The sequence below is a fragment of the Musca autumnalis genome, unplaced genomic scaffold, assembly GCF_047663935.1.
Source record: "Musca autumnalis isolate F117 unplaced genomic scaffold, ASM4766393v1 scaffold_2, whole genome shotgun sequence".
Lineage (NCBI taxonomy): Eukaryota > Metazoa > Arthropoda > Insecta > Diptera > Muscidae > Musca > Musca autumnalis.
Genome location: NW_027411755.1, coordinates 270,715,953 through 270,742,029, shown reverse-complemented (window position 1 = coordinate 270,742,029; position 26,077 = coordinate 270,715,953). Strand labels below are relative to the sequence as shown.

The window sequence follows — 26,077 nt, the reverse complement described above, 5'->3', positions numbered from 1 at the left end:
GTATTTTATCTCCACTCCTATTTAATATATACTCAGAGAGAATTTTCCAAGAATCCACTACATATATCCGGGAAGGAATACAAATAAACGGCAACTTTATAAACAACATTAGATATGCAGATGATACTACTATAATCGCTGATAGTATATCAGGACTCCAAAAATTAGTAACCCAACTCACCTTATGTAGCGAATCATATGGACTAAAAATTAATACTAACAAAACAAAGCTAATGATTGTTAGTAAGAAAAATCAATATAATGAAGCTAAATTAAAAATAAATAATGCATATGTCGAGAGAGTACAGACCTTCAAATACCTGGGTGTACTTATTAATGACCAATGGGATTGCTCGAAGGAAATACGATGCAGGATAGAGATGGCAAGAGATGCATTTTTTAAATATAAGAAAATCCTTGTCAATCATGATATAAACATCGAAACAAAATCAAAAATCAAATCGTGACAAATGCCGAAGTATTGACAAGAATGAATCAAAGAAGAGAACTCATAGCTACAATCAAAAAACGAAAAACCTCATATCTGGGACACATCATGAGAAATGTAAAATATAGGTTATTGCAAAAAATCCTGAAAGCGACAGTTGAAGGTCGGCGTACCAGAGGCCGAAAAGAGATGACCTGGCTAAAGAACATAGAAGAATGGACAAAATATAATAATTCGGCAAACCTTCTTAATGCGGAAGAAATAGAAACACTTTTGAGGTAATTGTTAATAATTTATAAATATATAGTACTAAATAATATCAAATTTAATATGTATATAAATAAGTAAATGAAATGTACCTCGATATAATTGTATGGTCGCTTACATTCGAAAATCGAATTAGCAAATAAAGAAGAAGAATAGTTTAACATCTACGAATATACATACATATATGGAATGCTGTTAACGATTTATGCATAAATTTTCTCATAACAACAAATAAGTAATTTTTAAATATTTTTTCTTTATATGATAATAAAAACCGCTTTAACTTTTGCGCGCATCGTTCAACTTTGTGAACGTGAACAGATTTGTAACCAGAATGTTTTCCTTAACCTCTATACCAACAAGTAAAAAAGTGTCAGTCGGCTTTGCCGACAGAGGTATACCCTCAGCCAATGTGAATTGAAACTTTCATCTACGGACAGATAGAATGTATTTAGCGTCTCTTCAGAATTTTGGGGCCCTTTTTCAACGTTTGAACTTGCCGACAAAAATGTGGAATAGGAATTAACACAAATGTTGAACATTTGTGAGGGAGGTACCCTTATGGAGGACCGAGATGGGCCATTTTAGAATTTAAACTCAATTTTGAGAAAATATTAGGAGATCCAAAGTTTGGAACAAATTGGTTGCCCAATTCAAGTGATATCGTCCTAACATTTTAGTGACATTTTTTAAATATCGGGGAGAAGTACCGGAAGTTGGGGACCGGTATTGCCCCATGAAACTAAGTTTGGATAAAATATGATGAAGACCAAATGTTGCACCAAATCGGTAGAACAGTTCGAGAGCCACATATGTATGGTGACATAGGGCTTTTTACACCTTTCGGGATGTTTTCCCAAGAAATATGGACCTGCTCCTGAAAAAACGTTTACCGTCGTAATGAAGGTAGCGAATGCAAATCGCTTCAACAAAAATCAAAGTGATTCGAGAGCAGGTCTTAAAGTGAACTTATCCAAAATTGTGTGTGGGAGGTACCCAAAGGAGTTCACAAATATAGTCCATATTCGAAACTGATCTATATCTGGTAGATATATTAGGATGTGCAGAGTATGGATTACATCAGTCACTCCCTTCAAGAGTTGTCGTGCGCATATTTTTTCCGAAGATTTTTGAATTTTTGTGAGGGAGTGGACCGACATGGTTTATCTTCGGACTTAAACTATGTTTGGACAAAATATTACTAAGGCCAAATTTTGGACCGAATTGGCAGATCCATTCGAGATTTATCTTGCGCTCCAACCACTACAGACGGTGTCATAGGCGTTTTTTTTTTGCACCTTTCAGGCTATTTTCTCAGGAAGTATGGACTTGCCCCTTATGAAACATGTACCGTCGTATGGGGGACAGCGAATACAAGTTGCTACAACAAAAATCAAAGCGATTCGAGAGCAGGTCCTTAACTGAACTTTTCCAAAATTTTGTGTGGGAGGTACCCGAAGGAATGGACCGATTGAGTCCATATTTAAACTTCATCTAAGCCTGGTAGAACTTTCACGATGTACAAAGTGTGGGCCAAATCGGTTACTCCCTTCAAGAGTTATCGTGCGCACAAATTTTCGGAACATTTTCGAACTTTTGTGGGGGAGGTAACGGAAGGAGTGGACCGATATAACCCATCTTCGAACTTAAACTAAGTTTGGGCAAAATATTACGAAAGCCAAATTTTGAACCGAATCGGTTGCTCCGTTCGAGAGTTATCGTGCGCACCAGCCAGACAGACAGACGGACGGACATGGCTAAATCAACTCCAAATTGTCTGAAACACATTTCGTCCAAACATACTTGGGGTCTAAAACCATTATTTCGATGAGGCACATTTTGCCCGTATGAAAGTGTATATATGTACCCTCGTTAGCATAAATGCTGAGGGTATAAAAAGAGCAGATGTGCTCGCAAAAAATTTTTTTTTTTCAGATTGAATTGCAAAGGAATTTTGTTTTTCCATATAAGGAATTTGGAATTACCAGACTGCAGTACATTGAAATCCTAAAAAATTGATTTCGATTAGCCCAACATGGTATGTACTTATGTACTAGGGCTTTAACCAAAAAATAGCTTATTTCAGAACGATTTGCCGTCGTTATGAAAAATAGACTAATGCAATGAAAAACTTGCATGCAAACGGTGCGGGAACGCGTTAGGGGAAAAGTGACGACGCATTTGTACTATTTGCCCATGCCCTGTGGTCTTTTTGATATTTGCAAAAAAGTTATAACCCAAATGAATGCAATTTTATGTTACAAAACATCACAGTTTTCCAACAGTCATTGGTCTTCTTTTTGGCGGGATTATTAACATCTTTGGATATGTCCCCAAATAATTTTGTTTGTCTACACTACATATTTTTACACTCCAAATTTCACATACAATTATACAAAAATCCATCCGTATATTCTGTCGAAGGGTGTACAATGCTGTTCGAGTGTGCATTTCGTTATTTCTTTTTGTTTGCAACTAGCTTTGAAATAAAAAATATCAGTTCAATCCGGTTGTTTATTTGTAAGTTCGGTAAGAGAGCGGGTCGGTGCTTTTAGATCACCCACCACAACTAGGAATGAAAACGAAATTATTTAAGAAACCTACTGAACTACATATACATACACACATTATAAACCAGCGATAAAAGGCCGATTAGCACTACATATAAAAATAGAAATCGTTTATTTGATGATGTTTTGTATAATATAAAATATGTACCTTTTTTAGTTATAGAGTTATAGTTCTGAACATTGGTATTTCATGATCACTTACCTCGTAATTGAACACGAAACAACGCAGTTCACATCCTTCATGTGATTTGGTGAATTTGTTGCCGAAGTTTTAGTTGCAGTTGAACTGAACTTGTGTTTTGCAGCCTGAGTTACAGAGCTTACTTAAGCTCAATATTCACTCAGCCAAAGAAAATAAAAATTCGCTTACACGACTGAAAAAAAGAATAACACGCGGACGTAAGTTAACCTGAAGTAGCAGCGTGCTATGCACAGACAAGCTATGCTTTTTGGTTTGATTAGGTTCCCAAAAAGTTTAGTTGCTATTTTGCCAGCTACAATGACAGTTCACGTACTCACGGCTCGTTAAATCATTAGAAAACTACAAAAACAACAACATCAACATAAACAAAACAAAAACCATACGTACAGACTCTCGTAAATAAATAGTGATCGTAAATTAATGAAATTCGATTAAAAACAGTGACCACCTAGTCCGTGTTACTTCTACCGTCGAATAGAAGAATTCGGATAAGGAAAGATTTCATTACGGACAAAAATAAAGTTCTTTGGTCCTAGTGATATTATAAAAATACGATCGATTGCGATCGCGACTTTTGCACTTATTATAAGTTTTTTTTTAATAAAAGTTAACAGAGTTTTCTTTGGTAAGTAGTGCTGAATGACTTCATCACACCGCGGTGTGATTTAATACAAATCTACTGAGAAATACCATCAACAAATCTGTTGTAGAATACCTTCACACTAAAATAATTTCAGATCACACCCTGGAAATCAAGTCATTAAACAGAACAATGCATTGTTGTATTGCAATGTTGTATTCATATGAACAAAAGCTAATGCGGCAACCAAAACCACAACAAAAAATTGTTTCTCTATTCAAGTCATCAGAGACATGAGACGCTATTTCAAGCGAATGACAGAAACATTTCTATGGACTAATAAAATGTGTGTAGACTCTGACCCACTGTATAAGAATGTTGATTAGCATCAGCGCAGTGCTTTGGTATTGCTTGTAGTCCATTGTAAATGCGCACTGTGACGATCATCTACATATAGACACAAAGCTAAAGTGCAAATTTTATTTTAAACGGAGTCATGGCAGAAACAGAGCCGATTTCTCTCCTTCTGATGGCCCACAGTCTTTGACGTAAAATGCCGCGGTCAGTTAAACCAATTGGAAGTGGTAGAGTAAACGATACTAAAAGCACTAAAAGCAACAACTCAAAAGGTCAGATGATGATTTGTTGATTCACATTGTTTTCTATGTGGCGTTTGATCACTGCTTTTGGATTATTGCTCTTAAAGTGCAATTTATCAGCTACTCCAGTCAATTCGATTTCATTCGCCTAAAGATGATTACATTGCACATATGTATGTACATATGTATATTGTATTAGCTACCTCAGCACAGCCGCTACGACGAAGCTTGTGGGATACAACCAAAGCTGTTTCACAACACTGTACTGTGGTTAGAGCTTGCCAAGTAAATATCTTTTGTTTTCAATTGATAATATGTAATGTACGGGTATGCATTGTCAATGTATTCAGTTTTGCAGATTTAGAATCACATCCCATCAAAAAAGTCTCATTTAGTTGCCATAACTAATAATCCACTATATTAATAAAGGCATGTCTACAAAATATTTATTTCCTAGGTAATTATTTTTATTTATTAATTTATGTATGCTCAATTTCATCATACTCCATGGTTAAGAACAATTGCTGTTAAAAGCAATTCTTTATTTCCAATTAACTCCCTAGGCTTTTACAAAGTTTTTCCACGCTATCTGTTAAATTTCATTCATTTATTTCTCTACTTCTTTCATCAGACTTCTTTTCCAAGTGGTCTTTGGCCGACCCTTCCTTCTGTGCCCCTGAGGATTCCATTCTAGGGCTTGGCGACATATCTCACCCTGTTCTTTGCGCAATGTATGGCCAATCCATTGCCATTTTTTTTTTTTTTGTGATTATGGGAATCGGATCTATATCGGATTTTTATATAGATCTTCATTACTTATAACATTAGACCACCAGATTTTTAAAATGGATCGTAAGCATATATTTGTGAAGCTTTGCAATTTGTTGTTTAAGGCTGATGTTGTTAGCCATGATTCGCAAAAATAAAAGAGTACTGACAGTACGTTTGATTTGAATATATTGAGTTTTGATTTTGTTAGTATGACGGTTGAGTTCCAGATGTTACGCAATTGAAAGAATGCACTATTTGCTTTACCAATCCTGAATTCAATGTCAGTCTGCGCAATGTTTTCGGTTGAGATCATGCTTCCCAGATAGGAGAATTTATTTACCAACTCTACTTGTTCGGAATACCACTACGTTTATCTGCAATTGTTTCCTTCATCACATTGCCAATTACAAGAAGAAAGAGTAATGGCGACAGTAGGCAGCCCTGCCTTACACCCGATTTGGGGGATAAATGGTTCTGATAAACGACTATTGTGTAGAACCCGGCAATGGAATCCATCATACTGAGCCTTAATAAGGTTTATGAGTTTCGATGGAATGCCTGTTATTTATAGTAGCTCCCATATTTTGGACCGAAATATGCTGTCAATAGCTTTTGCATAGTCCACGAACGTGATATATAAAGCAAGCAGCATTTCTACTGTTTGCTCGACGATGATTCGAAGCGTAGTAATATAGACGTGCATGAAACTAGATGTTTTTAAATCGAGTTTCCCACTACTGCAATGTCATAAAATTACTCTAGCAGGAGTACAAAGCACTACCAGCATTCTATTGTATATCATAAATATGTATTTGGTTATTAACAAATTCTTACAAAATGCGTTTAGATTCTGCTCTGATTTTTATTCATTTTTAATATTTTTGATTTTGCCTTAGAAATGTTGATTTTGACTTAGAATTATACCGCGAGTTTTATTTTTTTTTAAAAACGAATTGCATATCACCATGATTTGACATGTTCTTTCTTCCAATCAAATTAGAAAAATCCGCGTTTTTTGCCTGAAAACCTTTCCAAAGTAGTGGGATGTTGTGTTTTTAATTAGCAAAGCAAAAGTACTTATTACAAAGTAATGAATAAGGTTTGAACAGAAAATACATGCTAAGTTCTAAACTCAGCGCCAACAAACAAAATAACAATAAAATGTGGAGTGTCGTGAATTTGAAAATAAATTCAACACAAATGGCAATGGTACAAGGCTGTTTAATATCTGCTTATTTCTTGTGACATACCCTTGATTAAATAATGGGTTAGTAGGTTTTTTTCATGGGTTTGGGGCAAGTTTATTTCGGGATGGGGTAAGGTTTTGTTTGGTGGTGCGGAGGGGGCAAGTTCCAAAAAATTTATTAAAACCCCATTATCTGCCAATGAAATTTTTGCTGGGATATTATGCCACCGTGGTGCAATAGTATGAACACCCGCCTTGCACATATAAGGTCGTGGGTTCGATTCCCCGGCCAGGCAACATCAAAACACTTTTCAACGGTGGCAAAATACCCCTCAGTAATATTGGCTACATTTCCTGAGTATTTCAGCCATGTAAAATTTCTCTACAAAAGTGCTGTCTTAGACACGCCGTTCGGACTCGGCGATAAAGTGTAGGTCCCATATCATTGAGCTAATATGAATCGGGGTGCACTCATTGATATGAGAGAAGTCTCCCTTGTCCCTTTTGGGATGTTTGTGGAACAATTATATTATATTATTATGCTACGATATACACGGCGATGAATATTTACTTAAGAAGCACTCTTTAACATAATAGAAGTATACAGTGTGGTATTCGACGGTAGTTTTAGTTGATAGATGAGGATGAGGAATGACTTCAAATTTTTGGGTTATGAATACAATTTGGTGCTGAAAATATATGTATGCTCTGTTCCAGAACCTGCAAGAAGCTACTACTTTTTACTACGATAACATTTTTTCCTTTATGTTATCGACAAAAATAGTAAAAATTTGTGAATCTTGCAGTACTGGAACAGTCCAATTGATAGTTTATTTTTATTTTTTACACAGAAGAATAAACCAGCATCAGCTATTGGTTCATCAATTTTTAAGATCATCACTGCTCTGGTGATCGGTGAAGAAGCAACGTAGAAACTTTACTCCTACCACTACTGTCGCTACTGTGTAGTTGTTGGTATAAGAAAACTACAACGAAATCTATGCTTGTGAATCTGACATTAAAAGCCGAAATATCAAAAATACAAAACGAAGCAGATACACAATAAACTAACCAAATCACATCCAACTCCGACTATTGGAAAACAAGAAAACTCCATGCATGCAAGAAATTAAAGCGCAAAGACCAAACGGTCCTCAAGCTAGCTCAGATCTCAGAGTAAGAGCGGCAGCAGCAACGACACATGACGCTTATGTAATCAATCCAGACAATTTACCATAGCAGAGGCAGAAATTCGCCAAAAACTGAAAATAACCTGGCCTATCTGGCGACACCACACACAGACAATACACTGACATTTAAGATATACAAAGGAAGCTAAGAGAGTAACGAGAAACACTTCCAGTCCGGCGAACAGTGTGCCTCACAGTGTCGTGCGGTCATAACGAATGGAGAGAGATAACTTTTCCGTAGCAGACTGTGGAAATCGTAATGGTTTGGAGGCGGCAGTGGCAATAGGCAACAATGTCAATCAATATATGACCACGCACAGTTCACAGCAACAGCATGAAATCAACCTCCTGAGTGGTCGTTCATTGGGTTTGCGTCGTCAAGCCACCAAATATCCACACGGATTGGCAGTCTGTGTGCAGACGATTTGCGATGAAACACAGGCACATCATCATCCAGTTGATTACTCACGAGCCTCTACGTTACGAAGCTCAAGTTGGGATGGCAAAGTCGATGGGAAATGTCATTTGGATGGAAAAAAGGCGCAGCAGCAACAAAATAAAAAATGCCAAATGGGCGGCATGTTGAAAAGTCCCGTCGAAAATTTGGCCGAATTGCAGGTGCGCCGCTATCAGTACCCCCTCACTGGAAACTATTACCTAGACTCACAAGAAGCTACAGCAAAGACATCATTGATGACGCTACAGTTCGGAAGACGTTTCTGTAAATGGAAGTACTTGCGTTGGCCTTTGATATTTGCAGCCAGTGTCTTGGTGTTCTTTGGTTTGATAACCTACAGCATTTGGTTACATGACATCAGTGTAGCCAGGGAAAGGTATTTGCAGCAGAAGAAACTCAACAATGAAGATGCTGCGATAGAATCAAATGCAACTGCAAATACACAGACCACTGAAGGGAGCACCGTGCGGGCAGCAGTTACCGAAAGTAGCCAGGTGATGCGAGAATCTACGATATTGCGAACATTGAGTTCGAGATCCCGTCACAGGCCGAAGGAACAGAAGCTGTCGACTGTGGAATATAGCATGTCAAAAGGCACCAATCCGTGGGATAAACAGCGAAAGGATTCGCTTCAAGAATCATTGACGTTAATCGATGAAACCACAACAATGACATCGGAAGCGGCAGCTTTTGTTCCTGCCAAAGTTTTCCGATTTACTTCTGGCCACCAAAATAGCTTCGGCATTCCCATTGAAGAGGACGAACGAATCTTGCGCTTAATAGACGGTGTAAGCATTGATATCTTCCGATTCTTGTTTTATTTTCGTTTTTATATTTAGAGCTTTTGTCAACTATTTTTACAGCTTTCTCCCAGTCATGTTCCGCCACCATCCACAGCGGCCACTGCTGAGTCCATTGTTAAAGTATCTCCAACTATTCCACCAGTGACGCAAAACAAACCCACCACACCAATGATGCCCGCCTTCACAAAGGCTGTAACAACTTCAGATAACCGCTGCTATTCAACATCACTGTCTATGTGCCAGGGTGTATTGGAATACGATTTGACCTATAACCTCTCAACTCAGGTTAGGCCAACTGACCTCGCGGATTACCAGTTGATGGTAAATGCAAACTGCTCAGCCCGATCAGTTGAATTCATTTGTGCGGTTTTGGAGCCCGAATGTAGACCTTCTCATATTGGTATTCTACCGCCATGCCGGAGAATATGCAAAGGTAAGAATCGGACTTTACTAATTGTATATCATTGTAGGTCCGCACCATCCAGGACCAAGAAAAATGCTCTAATGACACTCAAATGTAATTTCAATTTCCACGATTACTTTAGCAATTCGAGAGGCTTGCTCCGAAATCATTGCAAACTCAGATTCTTTGACGGAAACTTTCGATTGTAGCCTATATCCAGATTCAAATGATCCGCAAAGTTGCGACGATCCTACCCGGAGGAAAGGTTACTGTTATGACAACGAATTCGAGTGTTACGATCGCTCTTGCATACCAAAACAATGGCAATGCGACAACATAAAGGACTGTTCCGCTGGCGAAGATGAAGACAATTGTTTGACATGTGACCAGCCGGAAGAATTTCGTTGTCGCTCTAATGAAAAATGTGTGCCTGATTCATCACGATGCGATATGAAGTATGACTGCTTCGATGGTTCCGATGAGGAGAATTGCAGTGAACTGGACAATGAAGACAGTTCTCGATTCGATGAGGATGATTTCAATGCCTTCCCAAGAGTGTTTTCCTACGCGAGCATTTTCCTTCCAAATCAAACAAATGATAGTCTGTACACATATTTTACAACCTCAGAAGACCAGAATTTATCCAATCCATTCCATTTATATGGTGCTAATAATCATTCCGTTGGAATGTCGAAAGAAGATGTTACAAACGCTGTTCCGTCCGAAGTTCGGAAAGGTTTTGGTAAGCATAAACACAGTATTTTTCTTTATGGAGAACTTCTTAATTTCGATCCATAGTAAATTTTCGCGACAGTAAAGAGATCATGATGACCAGTGACTCCGAAAACAATTTTGAAATATCAGCAACTCGGGGAAATCGTTCAACGAGCACAACGCCCTTACAGCCTGCAGCTTCGATTCATGTTGTGGTCAGTACGGAGTTGCCAAATGTTAAGGCAGCTTCAACAGTGTGTGCACCTCATGAGTTACGATGTGTCAGCGGGAAATGCATTACAGTTGAACAACTATGTGATAAGGTAAGCAATTTAGTTATAATTATGAAATTAATTCATGTACCCATCAAAAAAGTGATTGTGCACATCATGGCACAGCGTCCCCTATGCATCTTGATCGCGTCTTTTAAATGACAACATTATGGCTGTGAGTAAAGGAGCATTTCTTAAGACGTTTTTGAATATGTTTGGGTAATAAAAGCGAATTCTATGGATTAAAAAGTAAAAAATAGCTATCCCTGGGTGCACGGAGAGCTGGAAGTCTAAAATGGGGTCACTGTAGGTGTGTAGGGGTAAGATAAAGATAAAGTGATTGTGGAAAAATTTACTTTAATTGAAAGTACTAAATGCTACGAAATTTGTTATGGGACCAAATGATAGAACGAGAATTCTATAATTTAAGAGTGCGAAGGATTAAGATGTATTTTTCGGAATTTGTACATATGTATGTATGTATGTGTAGACTTAACCCAGTTGTTCGGGTAACTAGGGAATAACTAGCAATTTTGCTGGCTACTGGTAAACACCCCTAGTTACCACCCAATCTACTCGCAATGTTATAGTTTGGTGAATTTAACATGGGGATGTCATAGGAAGGGGTCTATTGTCCCCTCACTGCATTACCAGTAACCACCCAATTCGATAGTCATTTGAAAGGCAATTGTCCCCTCACTGCATTACCAGTAACCACCCAATTCGATAGTCGTGTGAAAGGCAAATGTCTCCTCAGTGCATTACGTGTAACCAGTCAATTCGGTAGTCAGAAATTATATCCAAAAATACTAGTAACTTGAAGTCAGTTAAATGGGTTAATGCATATATGCAGTAGCCACACTTTATTTTAATACATGGAGTGCAAATATTTTAGAAAGGGCGATATAAGCTTGTATACGTATAGATCTTGATCCTTGATGCTGGAACTAGTGTACGACTACTTGATACAGCGACTTATGTTTATTTGCTCCTTGGAATGTTTTTCTCGTGGGTCCTTCAGATCACTCAAAAGTTCCTGAAATAAAATATATAGAAGTTTAATGAAACGACGCGATGATGAATTGTGTCAAGATATGTATCAATACTTACCACATATATATTATAAATATTCTTCTTAATTAATTATCCTTCTTATGATTTAGCTGGTAACAATCTCTTTTTTGCATTTTAAATTTTTTCATAACAAACGCATCAATAAGTTTTTTAATTATGAATAAACAAACAAAATGACAGAATATTTTTTTCTATTTTGTTAAAAAAAAAGAAATAATGTTGAAAATAGATTAAAAGAGAGAAACATTGTCTATTACACTATCCATCGGTAGTCTATAAAATAGACAATATATTACACGCCGCATTACCAGTAACTAGTGAACTGACATGATAGGCAAGGAAACCCATTTCCAGTGACAAAAGCGGGCTATAGGCTATTTTGTGTGCCATTTTTGGGTGTAAAGTAACCAGGATCAATAAGTAACTAGTTACATGCCTATGATAAAGTAGACAATTGCTATTTATTGAACAACTGGGAAAGGACTGAATCATGGTACAATCATTACAAGGAAGGACACAGCAAACATATGATTAAAATTTTTTCCTGAGGTCCTCCTATTGTGTCAAAACATTTTTGACAAAGTTGACAAATGACAAAATAAATTAATTGAAAATCAAAATCTATACTTATAAAAGAGTTCAGTAATGATGACTCACTGACTCACTGATTCACTGATTCACTGATTCACTGACTCACTGACTGACTGACTGATAATCAACGCCCAGACTAAACGGCTAAAGCTAGAATCTTGAAATTTTGGGTGGTTTTGAAAATGTGTACTCATGTGTACGAATAGTACTAAATGGTACTAAATTTGGTACAATTTGAATTTAGGCGAACCGACAAAGTTGCAGTTCTGAAATTTGGAATTACTATTACTGTTGGAGTGTAGGTTTGAGAGATGGAGGTAGTTTTCGAAATTCGTACATATGGGTAAGAAAGGTACTAAATAGTACCAAATAAGGTACAATTTGGGTTTGGGGGAACGGATGGAGCTGGAATTCTGAAATTTAGAATTAGGATTGCTGTCGGAATGTAGGATAGAGGTATTTTGGAAATTCGTACTTTTGGGTACGAAAAGTACTAAATGGTACCAAATTTGGTACAATCTGAATTTAAGTGATCGGATAGACCTGGAATAGTGAAATTTGGAATTAAGATTACAATTGGAGTGTGGAATTGGGATACTTTTAAAAATTCGTACTTATGGCTACGAAAAGTACTAAATGGTACCAAATTTGGTACAATTTGGATTTGGGTGATCGGATACATTTGTAATCCTGAAATTCGAAATTAAGATTACTGTTGGAGTGTTGAATAGATGTAGGTTTGGAACTTAAGGTCTATGGAACAAAAAGTACTAAATGGTACTAAATTTGGTACAATTTGGATTACGGTGATCTGATGCAGCTGTAATCCTGAAATTCGAAATTAAGATTACTGTTGGAGTGTTGGATAGAGGTAGGTTTGGAACTTCGGACCTATGGGAACAAAAGTACTAAATGGTACTAAATTTAGTACAATTAGGATTATGGTGATCGGATGCAGCTGTAATCCTGAAATTTGGAATTAAGATTACTGTTGGCGTGTAGGATTGAGGTAGTTGTGGAAATTCGTACTCAAGGGTACGAATAGTACTAAATAGTACCAAATTTGGTACATTTAGGATTTGGGTGAACGGATATAGCTGGAACCCCGAGATTTGGAATAAGGAGTACTGTTGGAGTGTAGGATTGATAAAGTTTAGGAAATTTTTAGTTATCGGAGGAAAAGTACTAAATGGTACTAAACTTGGTACAATTTTTATTTCAGTGATGGGATACATTTGGAATCGTGAGATTCGGAATTACGATTACTGTTGGAGTGTTGATAGAGGTAGGGTTGGAAATTCGTACTCTGGATACGAATAGTACTAAATGGTACCAAATTTGGATTTGAGTTATCGGATGTATCTGGAATCCTGAAATTCGGAATTAAGCTTAGTGTTTGAACATAGCAATGAGGTAGTTTAGACAATTTGTACTTACGGATACGAAAAGTACTAAATGGTACCAAATCTGGTACAATTTGGATTTGGGTGAACGGATATTGCAGGAACCCCGAGATTTGGAATAAGGAGTACTGTTGGAGTGTAGGATTGATAAAGTTTTTGAAATTTTTAGTTATGGGTACGAAAGTACTAAATGGTACCAAATTTGGTACAATTTGTGTGATCGGATACATTTGGAATCCTGAAATTCGGAATTAAGATTACTGTTGGAGTGTTGATAGAGGTAGGTTTAGAAATTTGGATTTGGTGAACGGATACAGCTGGAATCCCGAGATTTGGAATAAGGAGTTGGAATGTAGGATTGATAAAGTTTTGGAAATTTTTTGTTATGTGTAGGAAAAGTACTAAATTTGGTACAATTTGGATTTCAGTGATAGAATACATTTGGAATCGTGAAATTCGGAATTAAAATTGATGTTGGAGTGTTGATAGATGTAGGTTTAGAAATTCGTACTTTGGATACTAATAGTACTGAATGGTACCAAATTTGGATTTGAGTGATCGGATATATCTGGAATCCTGAAATTCGGAATTAAGCTTATTGTTTGAACATAGTACTGAGGTAGTTTTGAAAATTTGTAATTATGGGAACAAAAATTCTAAATGGTACTTAATTTGGTACAATTTGTATTTGTATGAACGGATAGAGCTGGAATCCTGAAATGTGGAATTTAGGTTACTGTTAAAGTGAAGGATTGAGGTAGTTTTCGAAAACCTTACTTATGTGTACGAAGAGTACGAAATGGTACAATTTGGAATTGGATGAACGGATACCCCTGGAATCTTGAGATTTGGAATTACGATTACTGTTTTTATTTTGTATTCAAGTCAGTATAGGATTGATATTGGTGAGTATTGCTATTCAACGTTTGTCTCGCTGTTAATGTGTAAGGGTGAGATACGGCTGATCTTTTTGAAAAAGAGACGAACAGTACTTAAATAAAAATTGATAAAAATTCGCCATTTTCATATTATATATTGTTTATTTGTTGTTATATCCTTTTCGCATACGAAGTAGCGGGTACTTTGCTAGTATATACATATGTACATAATTAAAAGAAAATCAAAATAAATACATATACATAAATAAAAACAGAAGTACATTATTCGAAAGCAAGAATTATGGATTACTATTATGGATGAGTGCTGTCTGTCAGTAAGCAAGGGGCCAGATAAGTGGAATATGCCGTGACTGTTGTAATTGCAGCTTACCAATGTACAACTTCTTAATTTCATGAAATTTATTTCGCCGTGTGGCAGGGGGCTTTTTTTCGGGGCGATCGTACATCCATCACTATAGATGAACGCATTCCATATGTTTGATTTCTTGTTTTTGATCTGGAGACAGCCAAGTGCTGTTGCTAATTACCATGTATTTTTTCATATGCGGCTCAAGATGTTTTAACCTCCGATTAACTGAAAATCAGAAGCTTGTGATTTATATCATGGCAGTTATATACAGTGCGTCACTTTTAGATGTGGTTGTAACGCCTTTCGCTGTCCATAATATTTCCTGTATGACTGTAATATCGGTTTTGTACTTTGCAAACACATCTGCCAGAACGTAAAGTGTACCTTCTCTCTTAAAACATTTGCAGGAGTCAAGTAGAAATAGGGTTAAATTCGGCTGGGCCTAACGTTTTATAACCTCCACCCTATCGGCAGGTACTTATCTATGGGGGCTATATCAAAACGTATGCTTAGAATACTAGAAAATTATAAAGCTTCGGGCAATTATGTCCAAAGCTTCGGCGACAGCAGCTGCTGGTCAAAAGTTGTTACAAAGCCATTTGGCACCTCACGGAGGAAAAAAAGGCCTCTCTAACAGATGTTTCAAACATATTTTGCAGCAAACACATATTTGTTTGCAATCAGTCCCAAACATATGTGAAAACAAATATATGTTTGAGTGCAAACAAATATTTGTTTGGGTGCAAACAAATACAAACCCAAAAGCCACAAAAAAACAAACATATGCACCAGTGGGTGCTTACTAAGAGCAAAAGAAAAACTTAATGAAATAATTTATAAAAAGTCACACTTTTAAAAAGAATAAAATATATAGAAACATCGTTGAACGCTTCTCCTTAATTGTGAAATAAAACACATTTTCCTCAAAGTTGAAATCATCAGCGGGAAATCGGCACCTGGAATCAAATGATTATATAATGTAATAAATATGAATGTATCATATTTCTAATATACATACTTATGTATGTAATTACCAATATTAAATGCGATTTCTTCCTTATCCAATAAAATATTTCCATTCACCTTTTTGATTCAATTATAAAATTTCCAATATAAAATGGATTGGGCATTTAATTTACTAAAAAGCTCAATTTATTTAAGAAAACACAAAACACTGATTTATTCACACAGTTTACCGTTTTTACTCAACGATTGTATTTAGAAAACTGAAGAAAAAAAAGAACAGACAAATTATTTCAGAACATATGAAAACAGTAACAGTTTCGAAATTTTGTCAACCACCCCAACCTTCTAATAATTGAACCATGGTTGGCTTCCTATTCTCGAAATAATAAAATTTTCTGAAATATGTATATATTTTTTTAATTATTTTCTGGAAGTGATATCCTATATACACTCCACGTCAGTAGAATAGAACACCTAAATTTTTGATAATGTTAGCTTATTTATCCCAAAACGAGTGAATCTGCGTTTTTAATCTTGTGGGGATTTAAAGTCTATGATGTTCCGTATCAAACACAGAAAAAATTATGTTTCTAGCTCTTCGCGAAATGATTTTCTGATCAATTTTCCGATAGTACTATGAAAAATAGGAATTTATTTTTGGTCATCAGGATAGAACAGTCACTATATTTTCGCGAATTTTTGAGATATTAACGCCGAATTTTCTTTCAGTCGATAAAGCAAGGCTTTCTAATCATTTTTACCAAAGAAAACCTATAATTTATTCCGCGGGCACCGAAATAACAGCGTTAAAGGGTTTAAATTGACAGATATTTGAAACATTTCGGAATATCAATAGGAGTCGCGCAGTTATGTTATATTTCTTCACAATAAGATAGAATATGACACTGACAACCTCGACAGATACAATCGAGTGCTTCAAACGCTGATAAAATGGAACATTTTCAAAATAATTATGAAAAACGTCAAAATTTCTTATAAAAACCATGATGTTTTGTTCAACAAAATGGGTTTTCCGCGAAAAAGTCTGCCGTTTAAAGGTTTGGAAATATGCTCCAGATTTAGAGGAAAATAATCTGATATGAAAACAACCGCTATTTTAATACACTGAGGGAAATTTTAGCACATTTTCAAATTGAACACACCCTTTGGACTTCGAGTTTTATATGTGTTCTTTTTTCGGTGTCCGCGACTGGTCTCAACAGTGTTATGCTCCAATATAAATGGACCAGGTTATGCTCTCTATACCGGATTTTACGAATTAGTAGTTTTTTTTTAACTGAACTCGCAAATGTAAAAACCCCGTTTTCGCGGAAAAACACAGTCATAGAAATTGAGGTTTTAGGTTTCGTATGTTGTTTTAAAAAGTACTAAAATTTCCCTCAATGTATTAAAATAACGGTTGTTTCCTTATCAGATTATCATCCTCCAAATCAGGAGCATATTTCCAAATCTTTAAACGGCAGACTTGTTCGCGGAAAAACCATTTTATTGAACAAAACATCAAGGTATTTATAAGAAATTTTGACGTTTTTCATAATTATTTTGAAAATGTTCCATCTTATCAGCATCCGAAATACTCGATTGTATCCGTCGAGGTTGTCAGTGTCATATTCTATCTTATTGTGAAGAAATATGACATAACTGCGCGACTCCTATTGATATTCCGAGATGTTGCAAATATCTGTCAATTTAAATCCTTTAACGCTGCTATTTCGGTGCCCGCGGAATAAATTATAGGTTTTCTTTGGTAAAAATGATTAGAAAGCCTTGCTTTATCGACTGAAAGAAAATTCGGCGTTAATATCTCAAAAAATCGCGAAAATAAAGTGACTGTTCTATCCTGATGACCAAAAATAAATTCCTATTTTTCATAGTACTATCGGAAAATTGATCAGAAAATCATTTCGCAAAGAGCTAGAAACATAATTTTTCCGTGTTTGATACAGAACATCATAGACTTTAAATTCCCACAAGATTAAAAACGCAGATTTATTCGTTTTGGGATAAATAAGCTAACATTAACAAAATATTAGGTGTTCTATTCTACTGACGTGGAGTGTATACCAATCTTTAAATTATTATTAAAGGACACTATAAATGATTTTCCTGAACAACACCGTTCATATACCATCCTTTGCCATGAAAGGACCACTTACCGGAGAAAGAATGGGCCATTGATTCAAGCCTGTTCCTATTCTGTATTAATATTGGAAAAAGAAAGTTAGGAAAATAACCTTTAACCATAAATACTTGAGAAGACTTATGGAAGTTTCCATTGTTTTGCCAAGGCTTTTGAAGTAATGGATATTTTGCAGAAGCAGTTTTATACATGTTTCGATGAATATAGCATAAATATTTGTTTACATTTGTATTATTTCGAATTGAACTTTTATTTTATGCAAAAATGTGCAGGTATATTTGACTAATAAATAAATGTACTTTGTCAAAAATGACTATATTTAGTTTTCTGAAAAAGTTTCCAAGTAGCTACTATTGTTTACTACGATAACATTTTTTCCTTTATGTTATCGGAAAAAATAGTAAAAATTAGTAGATTCTTGCAGTACTGGAACAGACCAGATATGTCGAGCACTGTATATATACAGTTAGACAACATATGTATTGCAAAGATTAAAATTGTAAAAAAAATTCATAATAATTGTTCGTGTATGGCAACAAATTATGTAAAAACCAGGGTTTCGGAGCCTGGAGTCGGAGTCTAGCAAACTTGCTGGAGTCGGAGTCGTGAAAGAAAACTCGACTCCGACACTAGGCAAAATTAGTTTTCTACGTTTATCAAATTACACACATTTTGGTCCCCTGTATAATTCGTAAAATGTTTCATCTCAAAATATTTTCTAAAAAAATTTCGATGTCAAAATCTGCTTAATACAAATTTTTACATATCAAAAGCGTAGCATTAATAATTTTTGCGAAATTACACAATCTCAGCTTTTACCGATAGTTTCCTAATGATGTTTTGTGTTTTCATTTCACTTCATCAAATCATATGTAAAATATATATCGTGAAAAGACCAATAATTCAGCAAAGGAAATAGCAAACCAATGTACGAACACAACTTTAACTTTGTCACAAAGCAAAACATTATTGATAACACTGTGCAACAAAATGGAGTTCAACGTCTGGGGGGTGAAAAATTCCTATTGGAGATGAAAGCCCTTGGTGAGTATATACAGAACAAAGAAGGACAGATTCGCCGTGAGTCGAACTTTCGCGATATGGCGTGATGAATATTTTGCTGGAGACCCTAAAAGCCATCTGGAATTAGCATTATATCTTTATTCGCTGTTGTTTAAGCTTATATTTAAGATGACCAGTCTTCCCTCATATCAAATGAGGATTTTTTTCGTAGAACATTTCGACCTTTTAACTCGCTTCCTTCAATGTCCTTTTCGTCCTTTATTTCAAGAACCGTACTAAAAGTGGCACAAGATGTAATTTTTCAGCTTCGGAATATCTACAAAATTCCAAATTCCAGCTCTACCCGTTCACCCAAATCCCCATTGTACCAAATTAAGTACAATTTAGTACTTTTCATACAAATAAGTACGAAACTTCCCCAATCCTACACTCCAACTGTAATCTCAATACCAAATTTCAGGTTTCCAGCTCGATCAGTTCACCCATATCCCTATCGTACCAAATTTAGTACCATTTAGTACTTTTCGTATACATAAGTACAAATTTCCTAAACTACCTCCATATTTCTATCCTACGTTCCTACAGGATCCTAATTCCAAATTTCAGGATTCCAACTCTATCCGTTAGCCCAAATCCAAATTGTACCAAATTTAGTACCATTCAGTACTTTTCGTACAAATGAGTACGCATTTCCAAAACCATCTCCTTGTATCAACCCAACTTCTCAACCTTGATTCTCATTCCAAATGGTACCAAATTTTGTACATTTTTGGTACTTTTCGTACACTTGTAGTTCGAATTTTTGAAAACCGTTCGGTACGTTTATTCTACATTCCATCAGTGACCCTCATTCCAAATTTTAGAATTCTAACTCTACCGGTTCGCCAAATACAAATGGTACCATATTTAGTACCTTTTAGTACTTTTCGTACCCTTCTAGTTCAAATTTCCAAAAACCCAGCCTTATCTGACACCTTCGGAACAAGAGTGACCCTAACCCAAAATTTGAAGATTCTAGCTTTAGCCGTTTATCCTGGGCGTTGATTATCAGTCAGTCAGTAATCATTACTGAATGATGTGGCTAAAACGTCCCAAAATCGGGAGAAACTGATCTACTATGGGGCCTATATCAAAATTCTGCACAAAATATTATTCACAACGAAGACTAAATACCAAACCTTAAACTGAGTAGCACTTCGTTTGGACAATGTGCTTTAATGGTTGAACATTAAGGAAATTGAGAGGTTCTATGTGGACAATATCAAAACGTGGATATATAGATATAGAATTACACTCAAATCAAGAATATAAATATTTTGTAGGATCTAAAATGATTATTTCAAGGAATTACCAACGGAATATATGAGTATACCATCCATAGTATGGTGAAGGGTGAAACATTCTGAAATAAAATGAAAAAACCAAAAAAATCTTTCTGTTAAGAAAATACAAATGTCCTCAATTTGTGGGGACCACTTACCACTGGGAATCCTAATTACCAAATTGGGCCGAAAATTTAGATTAAAACTTAACCCACTTAGCGCGAAGATTTTTTTACGAGAAAACTTAAAATTGTGTATAAAAAATATTTTTTTGAGACTTTTTAAGCATTTTTTATTTAATAAATAACTTTTTATACCCTCAGCATTTACGCTAACAAGGGTATATACACTTTTATGTGGGCAAAATGTGCCTAATCGAAATAATGGTTTTAGACCCCAAAAATGTTTGGACGAAATCCGTTTCAGACAATTTGGAGTTGATTTAGCCATGTCCGTCCGTCTATCTGTCTGGCTGGCTGAAGCCCACGATTACTCTCGAACGGGTGAACCGATTTGGTCCAAAATTAGGCTTTCACAATATTTTGTCCAAACTTAGTTTAAGTTCGAATATGGGTTATATCGATCCACTCCTTCCGCATTGTATTCACTGCCCCCCAAACGACGTTATAAGTTTCGTCAGGGGCAAGTCCATACTTCCTGAGAAAATAGCCTGAAAGTTGCAAAAAGCCCCTGTGACACCGTGTGTAGTGGTTGGAGAGCAAGATAACTCTCGAGCGGATCTGCCGATAAGTTCACTGTAAGACATGCTCTCGAATCATTTTGATTTTTGTTGAAGCAACTTGAATTTGTTGCCTCAATTACAACGGTAAACGTTTTTTTAGAAGCAAGTCCATACTTCTTTAAAAAGCAGCCTGGAAGTGGTAAAAAACTCCTATGGCACAATATGTTGTGGCTGGAGATCACGATAACTCCCGAACCGATCAACCAATTTGGTCCAAACTTTGGATCTCCTAATAGTTCGTCCAAATTAAGTTTATCTTCCAAAATTTCCATTATAGGTCCTCTTTCTTAGGGTATCTCTCCCACAAAAGTTCAACGTTTGTGCCTAAGTGCATTTAAGGCTCTATTCGAAGATCGTTAGTAAATGTATGCCGAAGGTGTTCGTTGGGGTCCTGTTTATATCGATACTGTGTTTTCCGTAGACAAGTCCATTCTTCCCCTGAAATGACTAGTGGGCGCGATTTCTATCGATAAGATATGACTCCCTAAATAAGATCCATTCCATTATGGAAATGGATTATGTCGGTCCATTCCTTCAAGTGCCTCCTCCGCAACACTTTTTACCTTTTATCCTAATAAACAGTTTTGTCGGCAAATTCAAATGTCCAAAAAGGGCCACTAAATTCTGAATAACCCCAGACATAGGCTGAGGGTATATCTCTGTCGGCAAAGCCGACTGATACTTTTTTACTTGTTTTTAATTAAGAATTAAACTCATATTGACCAAAATTAGTTTGCATTTTAAGGAAACTGAAAAACTCAGAGAACAAACTTTAAGGTCTCAGGTCCAGTATGAAATACCTCTGTACCTTCTGTGGCTTTATGGATGGAATAAAGTATAAATATTTTAATTATGATCGATAACATGAACAAATCTTTTCATATGAAAGGAAAATAACAGATTTTTCTGCGGTCAGGATAAAGAGGCAACGTTATGTAATATATTACGACTTAATTAATATTAATATAAGTAGACTTCACCTGTCAGGAATGCTCGGGCAGTCATAGGGTTAAAATATTATGTAAAGTTTTAGGACACCTTACTTCAACAAAGTTCCAATAACACTGTGCAACTTTTTTAAGGTAATTTTGCAACTTCTAATGCGGTTTTTTGTGAAAGTACAGACCCAATAGATAAATACCGCATTTGGGTTTTGTTTTGTTAGATCGGGTTTGGATTTTATGGCCCTATCTACACATGGTTAAATATTGGCATTTTAAAGCAAATCGGGGCTATATCTTTGAAACCAATGCGAATCTTTCCATGACATCCGCTGCAAACTTGTAGATAAGAACAAGAAGAAAGTATTTGGAAAATTTTATAATATATCTAAAAATTCGGTAATTTGTATATATTTCGCAGCGGGTATCCAAAACGGTTAAATTTTTCTTAATGTTATCTTTGCGAAAAATACTCACTGGAATGTAATACACAACTCTTCGGAACATATCATTGTTGTAAAATGCCTCTATCGCGTTGTTTCTAGCATATTATTCAACAACAATTTGATAAATACATATATCAACAATATATTGAAATTTCAAATTATTTCATTATTTGGTAAATGTTTGCGAAAGGTTACTTGGTTCAACTCTCAATAGTATGGCTGTAACTGACCATAATTTCAGAAATTATGTAAAATTTCATATATTTTATCAATTTTGATGCGCTCGGTGCTGTTTTTCCCATTTCATCTGTTTGAAACTTAAGTTCTACTACTTTAGGACTACAATATTGCTGAAGACCGAAAAGCAAAATTCTTTTTAGTTTCGGAGATAAAGCCCGGATCAATGGAAAAAAGGGTCATTTTAGCCCGGTATAGATGAGGCCATAAAATCCAAATCCGGTCTAAAAACACGAAACCCAACTAGGGGTTTTGTACTCTGAATATGTACTTTCAGAAAATGCCCACTAGAAGTTGTTTGCATTTTCAGTGTTGAACAGTGTAATTAAGTAGAGTTGGGCAATATAGTTCCTGGAGCGGATCGATCTTTCTAGTTCCTTTTGCCAAAAGGAACTAGTTCCTTAATATAGTTCCAAATAGTTCCGAGAGCGATATAGTTCAATGCATCTTTCTCGTTCCATGTTCTTTTTATTTCCTTCATTCCAAATAGTTCCGGGACCATTATAGTTCAATGCATCTTTCTCGTTCCTCGTTCTTTTTATTTCCTTAATTCCAAATAGTTCCGAGAATGAAGTAGTTTAACGCATCTTTCTCTTTCTTTTTGTTTTCATTTTTTGGTGGATGAATTGACACAAAAATAAATAAATTGCAGCAATGTAACAAGGATGTAATTTACATTTATTTAACAATGTGTGGAATGATGAAGGAACCAAACGTGAAAGATCGAAGAAAGAAAATGAATTATATAAATGAAAGGAATTAAGCTGAAAACAGATACAACGTTTGATTAAAGTTTTGCGTTGGGCGTCGAGAAAAAAACAACAACAACAGGGCGACGACGATACCAAAGTCCAGCGTTTATCTGTTTGTCGGCATATATTTCAAATGAATTTGAATTTTTCGGCATCATGCCCAACAGTGTAAAAACGGCCAAAACGACACAAAACTTTACCCAAACGTTGTATGTGTTTCTAGCTTTATGTGCACGGCTGGAACTATATGAACTAAAGGAACTATATAAATGAAAGAGCCGGATATAGTTCCAATAGTTCCTTGTCCGGAATAGTTCCTTGGAACTAGTTCGTTCCGGAACTACACAACTCTATAATTAAGCCGATAATATATTTTTCTTACCATAAGCACCTTTTACATGTATAGCAGGAACATAAACATGCAGTCCCCTCTAATATGCAACATATCTCTTTGAATCGATGCCAAATGAATAATACTCACATTTTCTAAACAAAAGTAGTCCTGTCGAATGTTCAATACTACTAAATTTGAGGTTCTTTTCTTAAATTGGTTCACTGTGACTGTGACATCTGAGATGTGTCCTTTATTAGATTTCGTTATATATCTTCCAATATAAAAATAACATTATTTGGACAATATATTGGGTTCAAAGTGTAGTTCTTACCAATCAAACTTAGAACTAAATGCAAAAAAATGTGGACATGAAGTTTTTTGACTTTCAGTGTGAGTCAATGTAGTTACTAGTTATTATCGGAAAGTATTTTGGGGATGAAAAGGACCAAAATCGCAATTTTATCCGATTTTATAGTTCTTACCAATCAAACTTAGAACTATACAGCAGGGGTTCTCAGAATAGTTGGTGTGTTAGTAGTGGTAAGACACTCTCCCCATTGCTAAGCAATGGCAAATCAGAAATAAAGAGAGAATACGTGTGGTTTGTTTTTACGCTACCGTAAAGAAGCGAGCAACAATGCTATGAAGCATTTAAAATAAACTTTTTAATATAATTTAAATGCAGAAAAATTTGGACATGAAGTTTGTTGACTTTCAGTGTGAGTCAATGTAGTTACTAGTGATGATCGGAAAGTATTTAGGGGATAAAAAGCACCAAAAACAGAATTTTATCCGATCTTGTTATTGTTGTGTAGGTCGTAATAATGGTTCTGCCGGCACATACTAAAATGGCTAGTGAGCAAGATAAATAAAAGTTTCTACCAAACGTAATTTAATATTTCGAGTTCTCTATGGGTATATCTCTGTCAGCACAGCTTACTGATACTTTCTTATTTGTTCTTAATATTTTTATCTTGCCTTTGAATCCAAAGTATTATAATCCTATAATTATTAAGATATTTACATATACCAAATAAAATATGATATTCCTGTTTGTTTTTTCTTTTTACAGATCAACGATTGCCCTGATGGATTTGATGAGTTGATGTGTGTCTATAAGGATCGTACAACAACTCTACGAAGTCGAGGAACAACTATTCTTCCTAACCCTTTCACAACTTTAACTAGCAGCAATTCCAGCCGATCTGACAAAAGAACTTTCAGAACAACCATCAAACGAAAAGTCAAATTATAGAAAGGAAACTTTTCAAATTTTGTTGGTTTTGTTTCAAAACTTGGTTTGATGAATGACCTTCATTTGTATGTTTGTAAATAAACTTTTTGTACATACGTTTTGGTGTATTCCTTTACTCAAAGACATAAAACTAACAAGTGAGCAAAGACTATAGAAGAGACGGGGACGACTATGTGATACCCTACACCACTACCCTGTGCATAAGCTTTTCACTGGTAAACATTTTTTTACGACTATCACCAAATCAATTGGCTTCTTTCTCTGTGGGAACCCCATCAACACCCAAAATTTCATGACTATCCCATAACAATTCCAATAGCATCTTTTGGGGTCCAGGCTCATATAAAATTCATCGATGAAGATGCTATAAAGATGACATGCTAGCTCACTTGCACCCATGATTGAATGGCATCTTTTTTGATTTCCAAAAAAAATGGAAAAATGGGAACGCACAGTGGGGTGAGATCCCAAAAAACGGAGATTAATTCAGGGAAACATTTGTGTGATCTAATGTTGATATTTTTGAAATGTTTACGTCTCAATCAATATAACGGAACACAGTTTTAGTGCATATTAAGCGACTAAAGAGGTATTTTCGAAGCCCTCATAAATGGGTACCATAAAAATATGAAGTGTTTTTACTGTTTTGTCTACAAATCTTATTTCATTAGGCTAAAATCTTCCATTATTTTTGTGGTGCAATGGTATGCACGCCCGCCTTGCACGCAGAAGGTCGGTGGTTCGATTCCCCGGCCAGGCAACATCAAACATTTTTCAACGGTGGCAAAATACCCCTCAGTAATGTTGGCGACATTTCCTGAGTATTTCAGCCTTGAAAAACTTCTCCACAAGTGGTGTCTTATGACACGCCGTTCGGACTCGGCGATAAACAGTAGGTCCCGTATCATTGAGCTAAATATGAATCGGGGTGCACTCATTGATATGAGAGAAGTCTCCCTTGTCCCGTATGGGATGTTGTGGAACAATGTTTTTTTTGTTAGTTAAGCTAATAATTGGCAATGAATTATAAAGTTAGATCAATCTCTTAATGTAGCGGTCATATAAGGGTATTTCCCGATTTTATGTATTTCGAGGATATTGACCACAGTTTTTAGTATAT

General features: G+C 35.7%; 1 protein-coding gene across 1 annotated transcript; it reads left to right on the top strand.

The window, feature by feature from the left end:
* Positions 1–3,558: 3,558 nt before the first annotated feature.
* Positions 3,559–25,052, top strand: LOC141392068 (uncharacterized). Its single transcript, XM_073965008.1, has 6 exons — positions 3,559–4,112; positions 7,475–9,058; positions 9,134–9,506; positions 9,619–10,218; positions 10,275–10,513; positions 24,775–25,052. The coding sequence occupies exons 2-6, from the start codon at positions 8,030–8,032 to the stop codon at positions 24,955–24,957; spliced, it is 2,424 nt and encodes an 807-aa protein (XP_073821109.1). The 5' UTR covers positions 3,559–4,112; positions 7,475–8,029; the 3' UTR covers positions 24,958–25,052.
* Positions 25,053–26,077: the final 1,025 nt, after the last annotated feature.